The 17,244-nt window shown below is 47.2% G+C and overlaps 5 protein-coding genes across 5 annotated transcripts; 3 read left to right on the top strand and 2 right to left on the bottom strand.

The window, feature by feature from the left end:
• Window positions 1-1,672: 1,672 nt before the first annotated feature.
• F4813DRAFT_362748 (uncharacterized protein) lies at window positions 1,673-4,564 on the top strand. Its single transcript, XM_049243652.1, has 2 exons — window positions 1,673-1,802; window positions 2,072-4,564. Exons 1-2 carry the CDS (start codon window positions 1,787-1,789, stop codon window positions 4,333-4,335), a joined length of 2,280 nt encoding a protein of 759 aa, XP_049098634.1. The 5' UTR covers window positions 1,673-1,786; the 3' UTR covers window positions 4,336-4,564.
• A 917-nt stretch (window positions 4,565-5,481) lies between these two features.
• On the bottom strand, window positions 5,482-6,957 carry F4813DRAFT_362745 (60S ribosomal protein L17). Its single transcript, XM_049243651.1, has 4 exons — window positions 6,840-6,957; window positions 6,453-6,666; window positions 6,112-6,299; window positions 5,482-6,017 (listed from the first exon to the last, which is right to left on the bottom strand). The coding sequence occupies exons 1-4, from the start codon at window positions 6,840-6,842 to the stop codon at window positions 5,859-5,861; spliced, it is 564 nt and encodes a 187-aa protein (XP_049098633.1). The 5' UTR covers window positions 6,843-6,957; the 3' UTR covers window positions 5,482-5,858.
• Window positions 6,958-7,329: 372 nt separating this feature from the next.
• F4813DRAFT_381290 (Fibrillarin-domain-containing protein) lies at window positions 7,330-8,500 on the top strand (the record flags this gene model as incomplete). Its single annotated transcript, XM_049245652.1, has 4 exons — window positions 7,330-7,459; window positions 7,523-7,668; window positions 7,730-8,390; window positions 8,445-8,500. The coding sequence occupies 4 exons, from the start codon at window positions 7,330-7,332 to the stop codon at window positions 8,498-8,500; spliced, it is 993 nt and encodes a 330-aa protein (XP_049098632.1).
• F4813DRAFT_120060 (uncharacterized protein) lies at window positions 8,445-10,538 on the bottom strand. Its single transcript, XM_049238594.1, has one exon. The coding sequence runs from the start codon at window positions 10,225-10,227 to the stop codon at window positions 9,145-9,147; it is 1,083 nt and encodes a 360-aa protein (XP_049098631.1). The 5' UTR covers window positions 10,228-10,538; the 3' UTR covers window positions 8,445-9,144.
• A 3,823-nt stretch (window positions 10,539-14,361) lies between these two features.
• Window positions 14,362-15,872, top strand: F4813DRAFT_390372 (family A G protein-coupled receptor-like protein; the record flags this gene model as incomplete). The annotated part of the gene is made up of 4 exons (XM_049247008.1): window positions 14,362-14,621; window positions 14,672-14,776; window positions 14,844-15,005; window positions 15,059-15,872. 4 exons carry the CDS (start codon window positions 14,362-14,364, stop codon window positions 15,870-15,872), a joined length of 1,341 nt encoding a protein of 446 aa, XP_049098630.1.
• Window positions 15,873-17,244: the final 1,372 nt, after the last annotated feature.

Below are 17,244 nucleotides of genomic sequence, written 5' to 3'. Positions count from 1 at the left end.
ACAACGCCCGGTCAATCCCGATGGACATTTAACATGTTATTCTTTGTAATAGAAGCTAGGCAGATAGATATAATAAATTTATTTTAATCAAGCTTTTCATAACCTTTCATCCCAGAACATAAAGGTACGTCTGTTAGTTCCTGTGACCAAACTCACAAGCTTAGGTAACATAAGGCAATTTCCCATGCATTATAATCGATCGTATAGGCGTTTACAAGGAAGAACCTTCTGAACTTTCGCATTGCAACTAATCGACAATATTATATAAGCCCTAATATCATCTACATCTTTAAGAAGTAAGCTTATAAGATCCAACTCGATTCTTTAGCAAACTTCATTATCTTTTAATGGTAATAGTTTCGATTACGCATAACTAGCCTGTTAAAATAATTGTTATTCTTGAACTTGTTTATTATTTTAGGTACATACAGTACGTGTCTCCATTCCACATACCATGCACGACGTAGTGTCCCCCCTCCCCCTCAATATAGCAGTCAGCCTTAAAGCGTGTTTACCTACATATATTCTCGATAGCTTTCTTCTGCCCTAGGCAGACTTCAGAGACCATACGAGAGGTATGTTAATGCTATGTATTTACCTGGGTGATTAAAGTCCCAGATCGGACGCATTGATGAGGGGAGCTGACGTACTTGTGAAACATAGAATGAACAATATCTCAACCTATTTCTTTAGGTAGCTAACTCTTAAGTCTGTGCCAATATGCACGTACGTCCCTATAACTCTACCTTACTAGCGTAAGCCAAGCTTGAGGCTCAAAGCTTCAGCTTAGCCTCTCAGTACTTTATTCGGAGGTAGGCATCGACATTTAGTCGCTGTTTTGGGCATGTTGATATAGAAGAGTGACTCAAATAACTGACGTGCGCCAAATAACTGCTCAACCACTATGTATTTAGGTAGCTATTCTACTTCCTAGTAAGTCTGATCTATTGGGGATGTTACTAGAAGAATGAGGTACTTGTTTCCTACCACTGCTTGATTTCGTATCCCATTCCTTAAACAAGCTTTCCGTTTTATCCATGAGTTTTTTTCTGCCATAGTGGTCAAGGGAAAACCTCATATATTTGCTAGACACTTCACCTATTGGACCTAGCACCTAACATAAGAAGCATCCCTCAGGTTCTTACCCACATGCTCTCGCCTTGTCAGTCCCCTCACGTCAACCACAGTCAAACAACGTGAAATCACGAAATTCTAACGACAACGACCCCTCCGCCGTGAAACTTTTTATTTCTGTTGTTCCTGACTGTTTTGTTTTCCCTTCCTGCCTTTTTTTTACTTTCTTTTCTTTTTTTTACCACACCACCCTCAACATTAGCAGACTTTTCTGCCTCATAGGCCAACCTGTCTCACCATCTTATTCCAAGTACTGGACTCTTTGCAGTTCATTCTTGGACTTTCTTCCCCTCCCACTCGCACTTCCATTGCACATACCTCTTGGCAACATAAGGGTCTACTCCAGAACAATACAGCATACACTACACACCACACGTGTTGTTGATACCCTTCTAGCCTTTCCTCAGCAAAGTCTTCTTTCTTTCAAGAGTTCATAAGCACGCATCAACAAATCGTTTCTAGATCTGTTCTCACTCTTTTCTGCCTTGTCCAAGTTTCCCGAGCTACACTGGATACCCTCTGTATTACGGGCCAGAGGCACCAACTACGGATCCTGCCACTACAAACTACTGACCTCACACACATTGGGGTTTTTTCTCTCTGAAACATCAACCAAAGAGCCACTCGTACCGGCTTACGACTGGACTCTACCATGGATCTACTTACCCGTAAGTAACATTTCTTCTTGTTATTATTATATACCTACACTTCCCCTCAACGCTGCTACACCTATCCCCATCATCCTATTTTATTGTCCTCTTTGCAATTCTTATTTTCTTCAAATACGTTGCATATTAGATATACACTGCCTTTTCGCGCAACTATGCTGCCCTCTTCCCCCCCCCCTACTTCTGTATCGCCTGCCCTTATACACCTCACTACATACCCCTGAAAGCCTTGGCATGTATAAACTAGTACTGTTGCTAACTTTCTCAAGAAGAGGCCAAGCCTGGCTGGCCTTCAGGCCGCGTGCCCACGGAGATATTCAGCATGATCGTAGAGCACTTGCCCAAGCGCGCCACTCTCAAGCAACTACGCCTCGTCAATCGGGAATTCCACACAAAGTTGCAATCTGAATTCTTCAAGAACTTAGTAATCGATGTGGGCTCAAAGTTCAGTACTTCATCGAATGTCGGCTACCGTTGCCTGGATGGCTCGACCCCTGATGACATTACGGAGTATATTATGAGCTCCAACGGGTTCCACAATGCAGCCTCATTCGTCCGTCGCCTCGCCTTCGCTCTGGACTTAACAGAGCATGAGCTAGCAACTCCCGAAATTGAAGAGGATGATGACATCGAGATCCGCAAGTGGGGTGTATACAGATGGCCCGTTACTCCCGGCAGTCGCCTATCTAGATCACGTCTGGAAAAGATTACTGAGTCGTTGGAACGCTCGAGAGGAATCTCCCATATCATGAGCAAAGCCACTCAGATCCAAGAACTCGCCTTATCATGCGATGGCGGTTTGGGCTATCTCCAGGGCCCGGATGTCAATCCCCATCAGCCACCGGATCCGCAACCAATTTTCGGCGAACTGAACCAGGCTCAAGGGGTCGCAGACCCGTCACTGCCCTCTCTCCAGATCAGCTTCGATAAGCCCTACAAACTGGAAAGAATGGAAAAGAGACTAGCTGCCCAGGGAATTCCTCGTGACGACATATCGGATACGATAAAGAAGATCTTGAAGACGGAAGGAATCAGCATGAATCAATTTACCCATGAGACTCGAACGCGAGCTGCCCTTCCCGTGAGCCGTCATGGCGAGCAAAAGATCACCCGATTCCTTTATTGGCACGGTCATTATCGTCTGCAACCGGATCAGCTCACAGAAGCCCAGGCGAAACTCATATTCCAACATGTTACAACACAGCAGGCACTCGTGCAAGCATTTATGTTTACTGCTATGAAGCACGGCGAATCTTGCAAATACTTGACCAAGGTCAACATCGCGCATCTTTCTAGCTTCCATGTGCATTTGCTGTGCATGGATGCGTTCTGGTCGAAACTACCTGCACTTGAGGAAGTGTCTCTGGGTATTGCGCCTGACTGGAGAGAGGTGACCGTCAAAGACAGATACACCTTGGAGACGAGACAGGTTTATCCTACCGACGCATTGCCTGAAGTATTCAAGTTACTCAACGATCACATCGGTCGACAAGAACGAATCAAGCGACTCCATTTCGAGTGGCTCTGTGGTGGCGAGCTGGCTGCTGGCTGGCTCCAAAGAAACAGCTACGTGTTACCGGCGCCATTCTTGAAGAAGCATCGACTGGTGATCTTCTCAGGAAAGGAGAATCTTCTTATTCTCCCTCACGTTACGCACTTGTCCCTCAAGAACTGCTGGTTCGCTCCGAACGTATTCTATCGAATCATCCACACCATGGCCAAGCAGCACTCTCTCGTGTCTCTCGAGTTGGAAACCGTCTCTCTGACCGGCCGTCCGATCCTCCGAGAAACCCTAGCAGGTTCTGATGTAGATGATGACCCATGGCCTATATCGCCCAGTGGCTCACATCTCCCGAGTCTGGTTCGAGATTCCCTAACCCTCTCCTGGTGCCATGTCATCGACATGCTCACACCGGGACCGACATTCAAAGAGAGCTTCCTCGAAGAGAACTTTCCTACCGAGCCGCAGTTGAGTATTCGAAAGGATCTCAAGCTCCAAAAGCTTGTGTTCAAGTCCTGCGGCTATGTAGACATACCAGATTCCCGTTTCGTTTATAACGCACGCGTCTCGAAACGGCCTTACCCGCTTGGGCTCAGACGAGGTGCCCGGGCGATGTCCAGGCGATATCACGCCAAACGGCGATCGCTGGCTGGTTTCATGCAGGTCAACACCGACAGACATCTAGGCCGCATAACCGAAGTACTTGATCCTCGCGAGGAGTACTGCATGCAAACGGCCTTTGGACTGCACGCCGGCTGGCCCGATACCGATGCATACGGACTCAGTCGTCACCAAGCTGCCTTGTGTGACGGCATCGCATACCCTGGCTACGGCCGCTTCAGCGGCACCATCGACGCTGGTTCTTTCATGGACATTAACTCTGACCATAGAGCCCAAGCTTACGAGCTCGACACGTCGAGATTCGATTTTGACTACGAGGAAGACGACAACGAAGCCCTCGAGGAAATGCTGAACGGATTCGAGTTGGAGCTGGGTTACAACTTCCCGCGCCCCGGAAACGATAACAACTAAACTAGTTGTTCGGAACTACTTACGACACGCCTATATCATATATGTATTACATTCCGCCTCGCAAGAGCTTGCGAGCTATTCATGCATCGACCATAGCATAGCATAGCATAGCAGGCTTTTCACTTTCAGTCATTGCATTTTTTCAGTCTGGTTTCCTATTTTTCAGCATGGCCACCTTTACCTATCTGCGCATCAGGCAGCATAAGGTACACAGCATACGGTGTTCAGGTTTTTTTTTTTTTTTTTTTTTTTTTTCGCGGCTATTTTTTTCGCGGCTATTTCTTTCGGTTTTTTCCTAGTCATACTCTGTACACCACAGGAAGTCGACATCGACATCGACATCGACGATTAATAATACCAGATCAGGCGTTAGTTTCCATCTTCACGCATCAACGGCGGCGGCATTGAAGGATTTTGATTTCTGCATCGCATCACATCGCCCGGCTACAAAACGGCATACGGACAAAAACCACATCGGAAGTTCAGAAAGGCACTTGGCAACCAAGGGCCGTATTAATACGCGTGTGTATTCACCTCGTCGAGCAGCAGCAGCAGCGCACTTGCGTTGAGCTCGTTACTTTTTCATATCCCCTTTGCGTTCTACGGACTAATTTAGGAGCCATGGATCCTTGTGAACCATACGGGGCGGGCGATTGGTTACGTTTATCCATGTTCTGGAGACGCGAAGACGGAGGACTCTACTTTGCATAGGGGGGACTGCTTGTATTATACTTTTGGCCTGGCATAGTGCTCATGGCTCATCTTGCTTGGCAGATACGGTGCGGATTTGAGGTGCGTTGCTAGTTTTGCTTGTCTCTGGGTCCTACATACTATGTAGACCCCCGATGAGATACATTCAGTAATAATGACTGATTATACCCCCATCTGAAATGTTTCTTCTGAAAAGTGATAACATGCTAATTCGTAGTTCAAGTAAATGTAGAGTCTTAGGTGTAGAGAGGTGGCGGTAGTTGAAATGCCTCAGTAGATCTACACTAATATGGATCTTCATCTGAGATATAATGAGGAAGTCATTCGTAAGCTCTGCTACTTGCTAGGTTAGTAGATGAGGACGTCTGTCTTTTTTACAAGTAGTCTAAGAAGAGAGGCGTATAAGGAATAGAAGAACAAAAGTCTTGAATCAGACTATCCTTCGTATATTATTCTACCTTACTTTTCTAACTAGTAGTTGGCAATCTTGACGGACTAAAGAGCACATATGGAGGGAATGGACTATGGTTAAGAGTATAGAAGCACGTAAAGGGCCAGTAATCAGTCACATTCAAAACGTGAGACGCAAGAGATGATTGTTCAGAAACTTTTTTGCGCGTTATTGGGGGAAAATCCACGAAGATTTTTGATTTCGCAGAGTTGCATGCCAGAGAATACCTAGACCCATGCTTTACGATAACCGCCTTGACACCTGGAGTTTGAAAGCAACTTTAACCCCGAACCTTTAATCTCCATTAATCGTCACACCCCCTACCTTCACCGCCTCGTCCCCGTCATCTTATTTTGGGAATCTATGCGGCAGTGATGGCCTTGCGGATACGGGCACCGCGTTGTCTTGAGCTCAGGTGAGCCGACTCGCGGCCGACGACTGACTCGGACTTCTGAACAACCTCCTCGCCTTCGGTCAGGATGAGCTCAATGTGGCACGGGTTCGACATGTAAGGGTTGATCTGTTACGGCTCATTAGCAAAACCGTTCATGTGCAAGATTTCTTCCAGCACTAGGAAACCTGATGGGCAGAAGAAACAAGTATGGAATACGTACACGACCGTGAGCTCGGTAAGTTCGTCTTCGCTGCTTGGGGGCCTGGTTGACTTGGATGTGCTTGACGATCAGGTTGCTGGTGTCGAGGCCCTTGGCATCGGCGTTGGACTCGGCGTTCCTGAGGAGGCCGAGCAGGAACTCGGCAGACTTAGCGGGCCATCGAGCCTTGGAGACACCGAACTGCTTGCCTGTTTGGATCGATCGTATTAGCTTGCTTGTCTATCGTTTGCCTGTCGTAATAGCTATAACCGCATAGCAAATATTATTAAATTCTTTTTTTCCGCCCCACCAACACTCTGAAGTTTTGTAGAGGTAAATCTGTAGAGATGATATATTCGTACCTTGGGCTGTTCGTCCAGTGCTGCCGGCATATCGTCGCATGGGGACGGCCTCAGTCTTCTCCTTAACATTCTCGAGGAACTTGACTGCGCGGGTCAACTTCCAGCCGTTGATGGCCTGGGCGGTCTCTCGGGTGTTCTTGAAGGAAACACGGAGGTAGGCGCCGCGGGCGCGGGCCGACTTCGCGGAGTCAATCTCGGTGGCAGCGTATCGAACCTATGCGAGAAGATCACCATTAGCTACCCAATTCCCCGTGCTCGTAGGGGGGGTTTGCATCGCGAGAAGTCGTCGACGGTGCGCACTCAAGTCGTACACCGAATGTGAAATTGCGGTTTTCGCATAACGCATGTGCGTTCGACAAATTCACTCGAGCGGGATTCTAAACGTACCATCTTGGCTGCTGTGTGGTGTTGAGGTGGGAGATGGACTCGATGTCGTTTGTTGGATTGAAGATTTTCGCGAGGTCAAAGTTCGGGGAAGTTCAAATTGTGGAAATTGAATTGTGCCCTCGCTTACTGCCCTGAGTGGTACGTAGGTACTTCTTTTTTTGAGTGATAAAGCGTCCCACTTGGTCAAAGCGTTTTTTTCTTATCGATAACATACTTTTATCGTAAATCTTTGCGGTAAATATTCGGCTTTAATATGATAGGAGCTCGGGCCATGTAAACTCTCAATTGAACTCTATCAGCGGTACCTTTAGCTCCAGAAATTTTTTTTTTCTTTCTGAAGCTCGAAGGAATTTTTATGGGAGCTTAAAGTTAACATAACGTTTTCTCCAATTGTCTTCGCGAAACCCCTAACGCGACACACGACGCGATAATAATACTTATCGCAAACATCGCAAGAATCATACCTAACTAATCCTCTTATTTTTAAAACATGGGCTTTACTCCACGAGGCAGAGGCGGTGGCCGCGGTGGTTTTGGCGATAGAGGCGGCCGAGGTGGGTTTGGCGACAGAGGTGGACGAGGTGGAGGTAGCTTTGGAGGCCGTGGAGGTGGTGGACGAGGTAAGCTGAATCTACGAACTCTATATATTTCAGGATATGAGTTATTAATCATCTACTCTACAGGTGGTGGCCGAGGCGGCTTCGGTGACCGAGGTGGACGTGGTGGTGGTGGTCGCGGCGGTCCCCCAAGAGGAGGACGAGGTGCTCCTCGCGGTGCTGGACGCGGTGGCGGGAGAGGCGGCGCAAGAGGTGGTGCCAGGGTCGTTGTTGTAAGCTACAAGCCTCGTTATGAGCTAGCTCGTGAACATGATCATACTAACCATATTTTAGGAGCCCCACCGTCACGAAGGCGTTTTCGTCTCGCGGGGCAAGGAGGACCACTTGCTCACCCGAAGCGTTGCCCCTGGCATCGAGGTCTACGGCGAGAAGAGGGTTACCATTGATAATACCACCAAGGCCGAGGATGGTACGCCTATTACCACCAAGGTCGAGTACAGAATCTGGAATCCTTTCCGGAGTAAGTTGGCAGCCGGTATTATCGGTGGTATCGACAACATCTACATGAAGCCCGGCTCCAAGGTTTTGTACCTGGGTGCTGCCTCTGGTACTTCGGTTTCTCACGTTTCCGACATTGTTGGCCCTACCGGAAATGTCTACGCCGTTGAATTCTCCCACCGATCTGGCCGAGACTTGGTAAACATGGCCCAAAACCGAACTAACGTCATCCCTATTGTCGAGGATGCCCGACACCCCATGAAGTATCGCATGCTCGTACCTATGGTTGACTGCATCTTTGCCGATGTTGCCCAACCCGACCAGGCCCGTATTGTTGCGCTGAACGCACACATGTTCCTGAAAGTTGGCGGTGGTGTAGTTATCTCTATCAAGGCGAACTGCATTGACAGCACAGCTGCCCCCGAGGCAGTCTTCGCGCAGGAAGTGCAGAAGCTGAGAGCAGAGCGTATCAAGCCCCAGGAACAACTGACGCTAGGTACGAATTCTTTTCCTCCATTCAAAGTTGCTTACCACTAACTATCGTAATTAGAACCCTATGAACGAGATCACTGTATCGTGATTGGACAATACCAAGAGGCGAAGTAGGCACCTTATAGGCTAAGAGGAAAGCAACCTATTTTGTGTTATATTGCGGTCTTGATGTAACGATCATAATCCACGTGGTTCGTGGGATGGAGTTATTCCCATCAGGCAACGGCGACTAGGCGTTCGGAGGGTCGGTTTATTGATATTTCATCTGTGCATCAGTTTCCATAGGGAAAAGTCTATCTGGTCAATACCACGCAAGCAGTTCGATCCACGCATTTGTCTATTCAATCTCTTGTTATAAGGTATATCATTGCTATTGTGGCATGTTGATTACATCGCCGTATTGTCAAGATCTAGTACCTCAACCCAGATTACTGTGATTCTAGCTAGCATATCGAGACCAGTCATATCGAGACCAGTAGCTCTACTCTCCTATCAACCGTCAGCATAGTATACGAGACAAAAAAACCTTTATTTACTCCCTCTGTGTTCCCCCTGCATGCCACAGCGCCCCCTATCTATTCGCGTGAGCTTAGTTCTACGATGTTCAACATCTAGTAGAGTTGGGTACTAGTGAATGATATTTGCTTAAATGACTAGCATAAACATTCATACCTCTAGCTCTACTACTATCTATTTCGATAGATCCTTGACTATCATCTAGGGAGTTGTCTAGGTTAGATAGCTTTGCGCGCACATATTCAGTCATCTTCGACTTCTCCAGATTTACCCTGATCCCTTATGCTCCACTGATTGAGGCCCATGTTAGAGTCGAGATTCGATGGAGGCCCCGGCACTTCGCCGCAGCTAGCACCTAGCGATCCGAAGCCTGAGATCGGCAAAGTTCCATTACCGTCGCCCCCGCATATCCCATCGCACGGTATATTTCCCTGGGACGTCGCAAGCCCGCCGTCTTGTAGTTGCGCCGGAACGGCCTCGGGCGGTGGACATCCTGTTGGCGCAGACCAAGGGGGCCAAGCCCACGGCCCAGGCGTTGGCACCGGACCTATCTGCTCCTCTTGCCGCTGCTGACCCTCTGTGCCCGTAAGCAGGCTAATGGGAGGCAGAGAAGCAGTAGAACTGGTGGAAGTAGGCGACATATCTCCACCGACTAGCAACACCCGCACCACTGGCTCCGGCTGCCAGTCCATCTCATCCCCCGTCCCAAACCCGACTCCCACTTCGTTGGCCCACGCGGCGAAGCGCTCGCTGCACTGGCTCAAGGCGCGCACGGCCCAGTTCCGGAAGCGCAGGTTCGCGCGGCGGACGGAACTGCATTCTGTGCAGGACCGGATGTTGTTGCTGCTTCTGCTTTTGTAGACGCCGTTGTGGGCTTGCCGCGGGGAGAAGAACGAAGAGTTGAACGGGTCGTCGATGCTGGTGTTCTCGTCGGCGTCGGCGTTGTCTATGCTTGCGGCCCTGGGGTGTCTGCGGCGGTTGTGTTTGTTGTTTGAGCTGGCGTTGGGGTTGTTATGGGACTTGGTTCTGTGCACTTGGGCGCCGTGGTGAGGATTATGGTTGTTTCGTGAGTGCTGGTCCTGCGAGAAGGATTGGGCACGGTTGTTTTTCCTGTTATTGCCGCGGTATGGAGATCGGCTTCGACCGCGCGACGGATTATAGTTCTGGTCGCTTCTTCTATTCGATGAATGATGACCCTTCGCGACCGGAGAGCCAACACCGCCCATGGGGTAATCATCATCGAAGTTTACACTTCGCGGGCCTCGTCTATTATTAGCGCGAGTCGCTGAGCCCCGGAATCTATTATCATTCCTTTTCCTTGCCATGACTTCTGCACTATTCGCCCGCTAGGATGCCTCTCTAAGTTATTTTATGAAGTTGTTCTTGGTATGACCAGTTCTTCCAGGTTGAACGTGTGCAAATTCCGCCGGTACCTGAGGTCGTTGGGGAGGTTCTGGCAAGCATATTGACGCTGCGATTCCCAGGACCACCGAGGGGAGCCCAGTAACTCTTAAAAGGGCTTCCTCCATCTTAGAAGTTCTCTGACTCCTATCTTCTGAAAGGGTGCAAGCCAGTTACATAATGTTATTAAGTTAGTAGGCAGGTTCTAGAAAATAAAGGAAAAGGCTTCCGTAAATAAAGTGACGATGTTCCCTGTAGGCTATAGAGACTGCCTGCTGAAATATGATGCCGTAGGGACCGCGAGATCTAGAAGTTTTCCATAGCAAGGGTATTTGAGTCGTCTTATTTAACCTAGTATACAAAGAGCGCCCCTGAAAGTATGGAAGAACTCGTCAGTAGCCATGCAGCAGTTCTCAAGATTCACTTAGTAGACAATGGCGAATGTGAAGGCCGGGAGAGTCATAACTGAACGAACGAATAGCGTCTGACACCCGTGTCGGTTGCTGAAAGCCGTGGGCCTTTATGAATATAGGCGAATTTCTATTATGAGACATAGTTTCAACGACGACAAGGTTGGCTGGGTAGAAATAAAGGTCCATTGTTTGGCCCTGGGTCTGACGGAGTATTGAGTGAGGATGTAATATGCTTGGCTGTGATTCTAGGGAAGCCTCCGTATGCCACTTTACATATAAGTTGGGTTTTATTGCTGGCCTACTGCTTTTCCTGTTCTTATATTTCATTCAAGGGCGTAAGAGACGGCTTCTTAATCATTCTAAGCAATCTTTAGCAAACCTTGACATCGTCATCATAGAGGACAGTATCCCGAGGCTCCATCGAGTCGGGCCCCATTTAGAAAATCCCAACCACACTCGGTCTACCTCTTGCCATCACGAAACGATAGATAGGTAGTTAATGGAACGATGCCTAACGGTGTTGAAGAACCTATTGTCAGCATGGTTACATCGCGCGGACGTTCCAACTTACCCGCATTGTGCTATATCCGAATCTTGATAGGATACGAAGTCCTGCGCAACCTTGAAGATGTGATCCCCCCTGCATCGGGGGTCCGAGATATAGTACTCGCGGCAATTATTGGATTTCTCGGGAGGGTTTACCAGTCATGGATATTTTACAAAGACGATGACATCGGATTATGCGATGTTCTGTGCGGCCCTGAGTATTCTAGCTTCTCGTGGTAGGAGTGAAGAGGTTTCGCATACGCTTTGACATTCAAAAAGATGCCTAACTGCTTAGCGGCTAGGCCATGAGATAGTTTGAGTGCTTCCCCCGGATCCCCAAGCTACCGAAAAGAAGTCACCGAGGCCGGGAGTTATTTCAATACTAACATGACAAGGGTTATTGGCGCTAGATGAGGGGTTCACGGGGGAAACCCGTTGAGAAATGTTTTCTAGATATTGTGGCGCGTAACCAAGATAAAGAGTAGATATAAGTTCTTGAGATATATAGTTGTATTACTTACCTAGAGATCAAGCAAATAAGCTATAGCTCTGTCCGGTTTGTATGAGGAACGCTAGTTTCAATAGAGACTTCAGACCGGCACCGGGACAAAAATGACTTGCAAGCACCTATGCTGGCCTACAGACGCTAGGTGATTCCAAAATCCGACAAGGAGAACCACTAAAGAAAATACCTGGTATCGTAGACTTCTCGCTGCTTTGTTCCTGGAGGTTGACTTAGGAGTCTTTTCTAGGAGGTAAAGATAGAAAGATTTCAACCTAGATATGTAGGTAGTCGTTGGGTTTCTGGCTCAGCCATTCAAAATAGGCACTGTGTACATGGTTGTAAAATGTATAAGTCTTGGTCATAGATTTGATCTCGTCCCTATTAACTAGGGGATCTCTGGGCGATGAAGCGGCATGAACCAGGTAAACGCTCAAACCACAACAAGGCCCCTGACGTAGAGCTTGGTATAGTCGTTATCATCCACTAGCTATATCTGCTTTTGAGAAGGGAAGACCCTTGAATATAAGTAACCTACGTTTTTTTATCCTTACTAAAATTGGGTTTATTTCCGAGGGAATGGCACCAGTAAAGCATCTTGATCGTTGAAGGTCTTGAACTAAGCCTAGACAGCTCCTTGGTGAGGAATTGGCAGTTCGTATTATTATTACAATATAGAGCATATTAGAAGTAGCTTGTTATAAGTGGCTGTACCGCGACATTCTATATTAATAGTAGATCACCACGACGTGGAGATGGCGAAATGGTGGTTGACCTCATTCAAAATCCTGTAGGTTTTTTGGCCGCATAATAAATCATGCACGTGCCATATTTACGTCCTTGATGGAAGAATACCTACATGTAGGTACCTATACTCTGATAGTTCGGTACATCTTAGGTAATAAACAGATTATCCCCTGTGTTGCTAATTGCATACTATGTATTTACAAGCCGGCTTTTCTGGCGTCAGCACTTATTCCATCTTACCACACGATCTCATCATCTCCAACCGTAAGCATTAAGCATAATTACATCAGCGTAATGATCGCAACATAAACGACTAAACGAGGATTCGGATAGCGTGCTCACGTCTGAAACACGTACACACCCATATCGTTGTAGAAAAGCGATACATGCCTACATACCTACATAACAACGAAAAAAGGTACGCGGCCTGGACAAACACCAATTCGCCTGTTCTCATTGGAAAGACCCTCTTCTACATAATAGCAAACCGCTATCTATGTAATATCTATCAGTAATCCCTCCTTCAGCCAGCCTATCTCGGAATCGCCGGTAATAAGATGGCTTTCTTGATAGCAATCGTTATTGCCTATCACAGTAGTATCCCCCCCCCCCCCCCTACTCCAATGAGCCCGTATCATCCACAGATGACTACAGAGGCGCATTTCTGCGCACTTTCCAATAGTCTACATAGGTTACGTAGTGTCATCAGCAGTCTTACTATGGTATCTATCTTACTTTCAATCGCTTCTCTTAATCACCCTGTTCCTAGCTTCTGTCGCTCGACGTGTCAACCGTCTGCTTGGCGAGGATACCGTCGTCTGCCAAGTTGGGGTAAAAGGTTACTAAGGGACTATGTATGGGGCCGGGTTCGCCTGGATACCCGGTCTGTTTCGATTATTATCCACATATCCTGGCGTTGCCTTAGCTGCTCGAGATGAGTTCCGGAAGAAGTCTACACTTGCATACTGTGTAGTACAACTCCTATCCGTCAACGGAATGGGCACAGACGCACGTCAGCGTCAACACCCTATGTACAGATCGGGACGAAAACATCCTGGTTCTCTATGTACAATTTCTCTGACTGATATTGCTGGTCAAATCCTAGAATAATCGGCCGCCATCCTTGCTCATCATGCCTGTGTCTTTCTCAATACCAACCATAAATTCTCTTTACTGTTCAATTTCTTATTTGATTGGTCCTGGTACCTGAGGAACCCTCCCAGGAGCCGAAGCCCTTCTTCTAGTTCGCTGTAGTTAAGCAACTGGGCCCTGGCATAAAATACACACGGGGCTTTCTTTATTAGTCGCGTGGCATCCTAGTCAGAAACCAGGAGATACATATCTAGTATTCTGTCCTTCCAAAGATGTTCTCAAGAATATCCACATGGATAGGCAAGGCTTAGACCCACGCCATCTCAAATAAGTTTACGAGTCCGGTGTGAGTGGGCGCTGGAGCTATAAGATTCTCTCGAGACCCGACTGTTGAGACAGTGGATGGACAAGTGGACCTCGAAACTTCGTTACGATTCATGAATCGCAATCACATCTAGCTCAACTTTATCGATATTTGACGACTTATATCGGTTAGCATATCTCATTCACGTGGATAATGTCAACTCGTCCGTCCTGCTGGAAAGCCAAACGTTGATTAATGACTCAGGCGTTCCTTCGGCCAGTTATGCAGCTTTTATATTTATATCGAGTGAAGCAAACATAGATCAAGCATCTCTATTTGACTACCGACTCGGTAGCGGGCCGTTCCTGTTTGTGCGATATATCAGCTCGGAGCCCAGCCATCGAACCAACTACACCCCAATTCCCTTGAATCTAATATTAACTACTATACGAAAATGGGGCGTGAATTAACAGCAGGAGAGCTCGAGGCGATCAGCGTCATTGAACGGGTTGGCTCCGTATTCTCGCTGTTGGGATGTCTTTTCGTTATCATTACCTTCACTTTCTCGAAGGCTTTCCACAAGCCTATTAACCGCCTAGTCTTTTATGCCTCCTTCGGTAATATGATGACCAACGTGGGAACATTGATGTCAAGGAGATACGTGATGGAGATTGATACATTTGGATGCCAATTTCAAGGATTTCTTATACAAATGTATGTCATTTGCCAATACATATTCGCTCAACTTACTAAACTATCCAAAGGTTCCTGCCCGCTGATGCTTTTTGGACATTGGCTATGGCATTTAATGTCTACTTAACTTTTTACTACAAGTTTGACGCCGCTAAACTCCGTATGATGGAAAAATGGTCAGTTCAAACTCAACCTCCATCCCTTAAAAGTTAAGCATGGAAACTTATACGATACCAACTTCAGGTATCTCTTAATATGTTACGGCGTCCCGTTCGTTCCCGCGCTCACCTATGTGTTCGTGAGAACAGAGTCGTCTGGCCGGATGTATGGCAATGCCACTTTATGGTGCTGGGTTAGCTCTGGATGGGACATCTTTCGGATCGTTACTTTCTACGGTCCTGTCTGGTAAGGGCTCATGAATTGATGCTTCTAAGATTGGCATTACTGACACTGCTTAGGGTTATTATCTTACTTACGATGGCTATTTATATACGGGCAGGAAAAGACATATATCAGAAGCGCAAGCAACTACGAAATTTTGGCGCCAGCAGCAGCGCTCATGATCCGGATGCATTGAATATGAACGACCCCTATTCAACGAAGACAACCGAAGTAACAGTCACGTCCGAAGCTGCTGGAGAGGGCGGAAGTGGAATCGACCTCGCACCCCTTGGACGATTCGGCATGACTAAGAGCAACCCGTCGTACTCGGTAACAATATCGTCGAATAATACAAAAGGCAACAGCAAAGCGCAAGAGGGGGATATTGTGCTTCCTGTTCAGAGCAACGTGCCGCAGACACCATCCGCAGCCCAGTCACGAGCGAAGTTCCAAAAGAGAAGGGCGAACTTCGAGGCCAACAATGCTGCGTGGTCATACAGCAAGTGCGCCATCCTCTTCTTCACGGCGCTCCTTGTCACTTGGCTTCCCTCAACAGCAAATCGCGTATACAGTATCGTCAATACGAACAGCGTGCTAGCATCGCTCGAGATTATGAGCGCAATCGTTTTACCACTTCAGGGATTTTGGAACTGCCTGATATACATCGCGACAAGCTGGGAGGTAGTGAAGATGTCGTTCTCGGATCTCCGGGTCCGTATTACCGGTCGACGCCCCGAGTTGAGCCAGTACGGCAACGAACACCAGGATAAACGAAATTTCGCATTCAGGCTTCCAAGCCGAAGCTCACATAAGGACATAGAGAGCGAGTCAATGACGGAGTTAGCTAATAGCGGCAGGACGTCGCAATCTCACCAGGATGCTAAAGGGTAGACAATATAACGGCATCAAATATTAGATTTTGATTTATATTTTCATTATTCATCCCGCTTCTGAAGTGCACATGTGCATCTTGGCAAGCGATGCCTTTTGCGTGTACCAAAACCTTGTAATCATCATATACACTCTATCATCGATGAGCTATCGGCCAGATGATGCACGATTCGACTACCTAATTTGGTATTCTAGAATTCTAGGCATTGCAGCGTCCCTAGGTTTTACCTTTTCGGCAAGGTCAGTTGGATAAACCAGGATAGAAACTTGGTTTAGAGGATAGGTGTGATTCCGCTATGAGGTGGCATTGCCCCTTGATATAGCGCATAGCGGGACGAAAGAGGAGTAATATTCGTTAGTCGGTCTTTTCCCCTCAACGCTAAAGTAGCCAAAATATGGAGAAGCTCAACCTTTCTTAGGTCGAGTGCGGCCGAAAGCTTCTTTTTAACCTTCCTAGTCGAGCACCGAGTTACATACATGTACGCGTACATTACACCTATATCCAGTGTATGAATTAGGTATTGGGTCTAACGATGGTTGAGCGGCCGCATATGCAGGTACCTAATATAATGATAGATCCAGTCTCTTAGCCCTCTTTGCATGTGTATTCTTTATTTCCGATATTGCCGGCTGGAAGGGAGAAAGAGAGGAGGTGGCGGTGAACGGCAAGATCTTCGCCGGGAAAAGAATATCTGGCTAGGTAGGTTAGAGACGTAACATCGTGCCGGCGTGCGTGATCTGGAGAGTATGTATGTACTCTCCTGGCTTATCCCAGTTCTGTCTGGCGCACTGTTCAAGGCATTGTCCCATCAACCCTGTTTGAAAAACTCAACTATGTAGCTAACCCACATAGATAATACTAGGATTGGTAATTTTCTACACAAGGCATAGGGGTCCCCTTGGCGTATATGCATCAAGACATTGCTTTCCCGATGATAAACACTAGGGTCTTTTTGGTATATTAGCGGGCCTAGCGGTTGGGGTATAAGTAGGTAATATAGCGAGGTGGACCAGTAAGAACATAGCGTCCGTAAGGCTGATCTACTACTAAGGCACCATAGCTTCATAATCTTAAGAAATACTACGCGAGATTTGAATGTTCGCGCAGGCGAGAGGCGTAGCAAGATTGAAGACTTCTAGAATTAATGTTTACTTGGCTATATCAACAACCCTCTACTACTATCATACATCCTTGGATATTCTAAACCCTTCCAATGTTAGTTTTCACATTACTAGGTTGCCTATGTAAAACAAACCTGTTTTCTATAAAACCTGCGGGGTAGAAATCCGAAGAGGAAGGTCTCCCAAGGAGTTGAGTTCAACTTCTCTCGTAGGTACATACGATGTATTTCATGAAACACCCCGGCGATCT

The sequence above is a fragment of the Daldinia decipiens genome (assembly GCF_022478715.1).
Source record: "Daldinia decipiens strain CBS 113046 unplaced genomic scaffold F4813scaffold_21, whole genome shotgun sequence".
Lineage (NCBI taxonomy): Eukaryota > Fungi > Ascomycota > Sordariomycetes > Xylariales > Hypoxylaceae > Daldinia > Daldinia decipiens.
The sequence above is the reverse complement of the archived record's forward strand: the minus strand, read 5'-3'. Positions and strand labels throughout refer to the sequence as shown.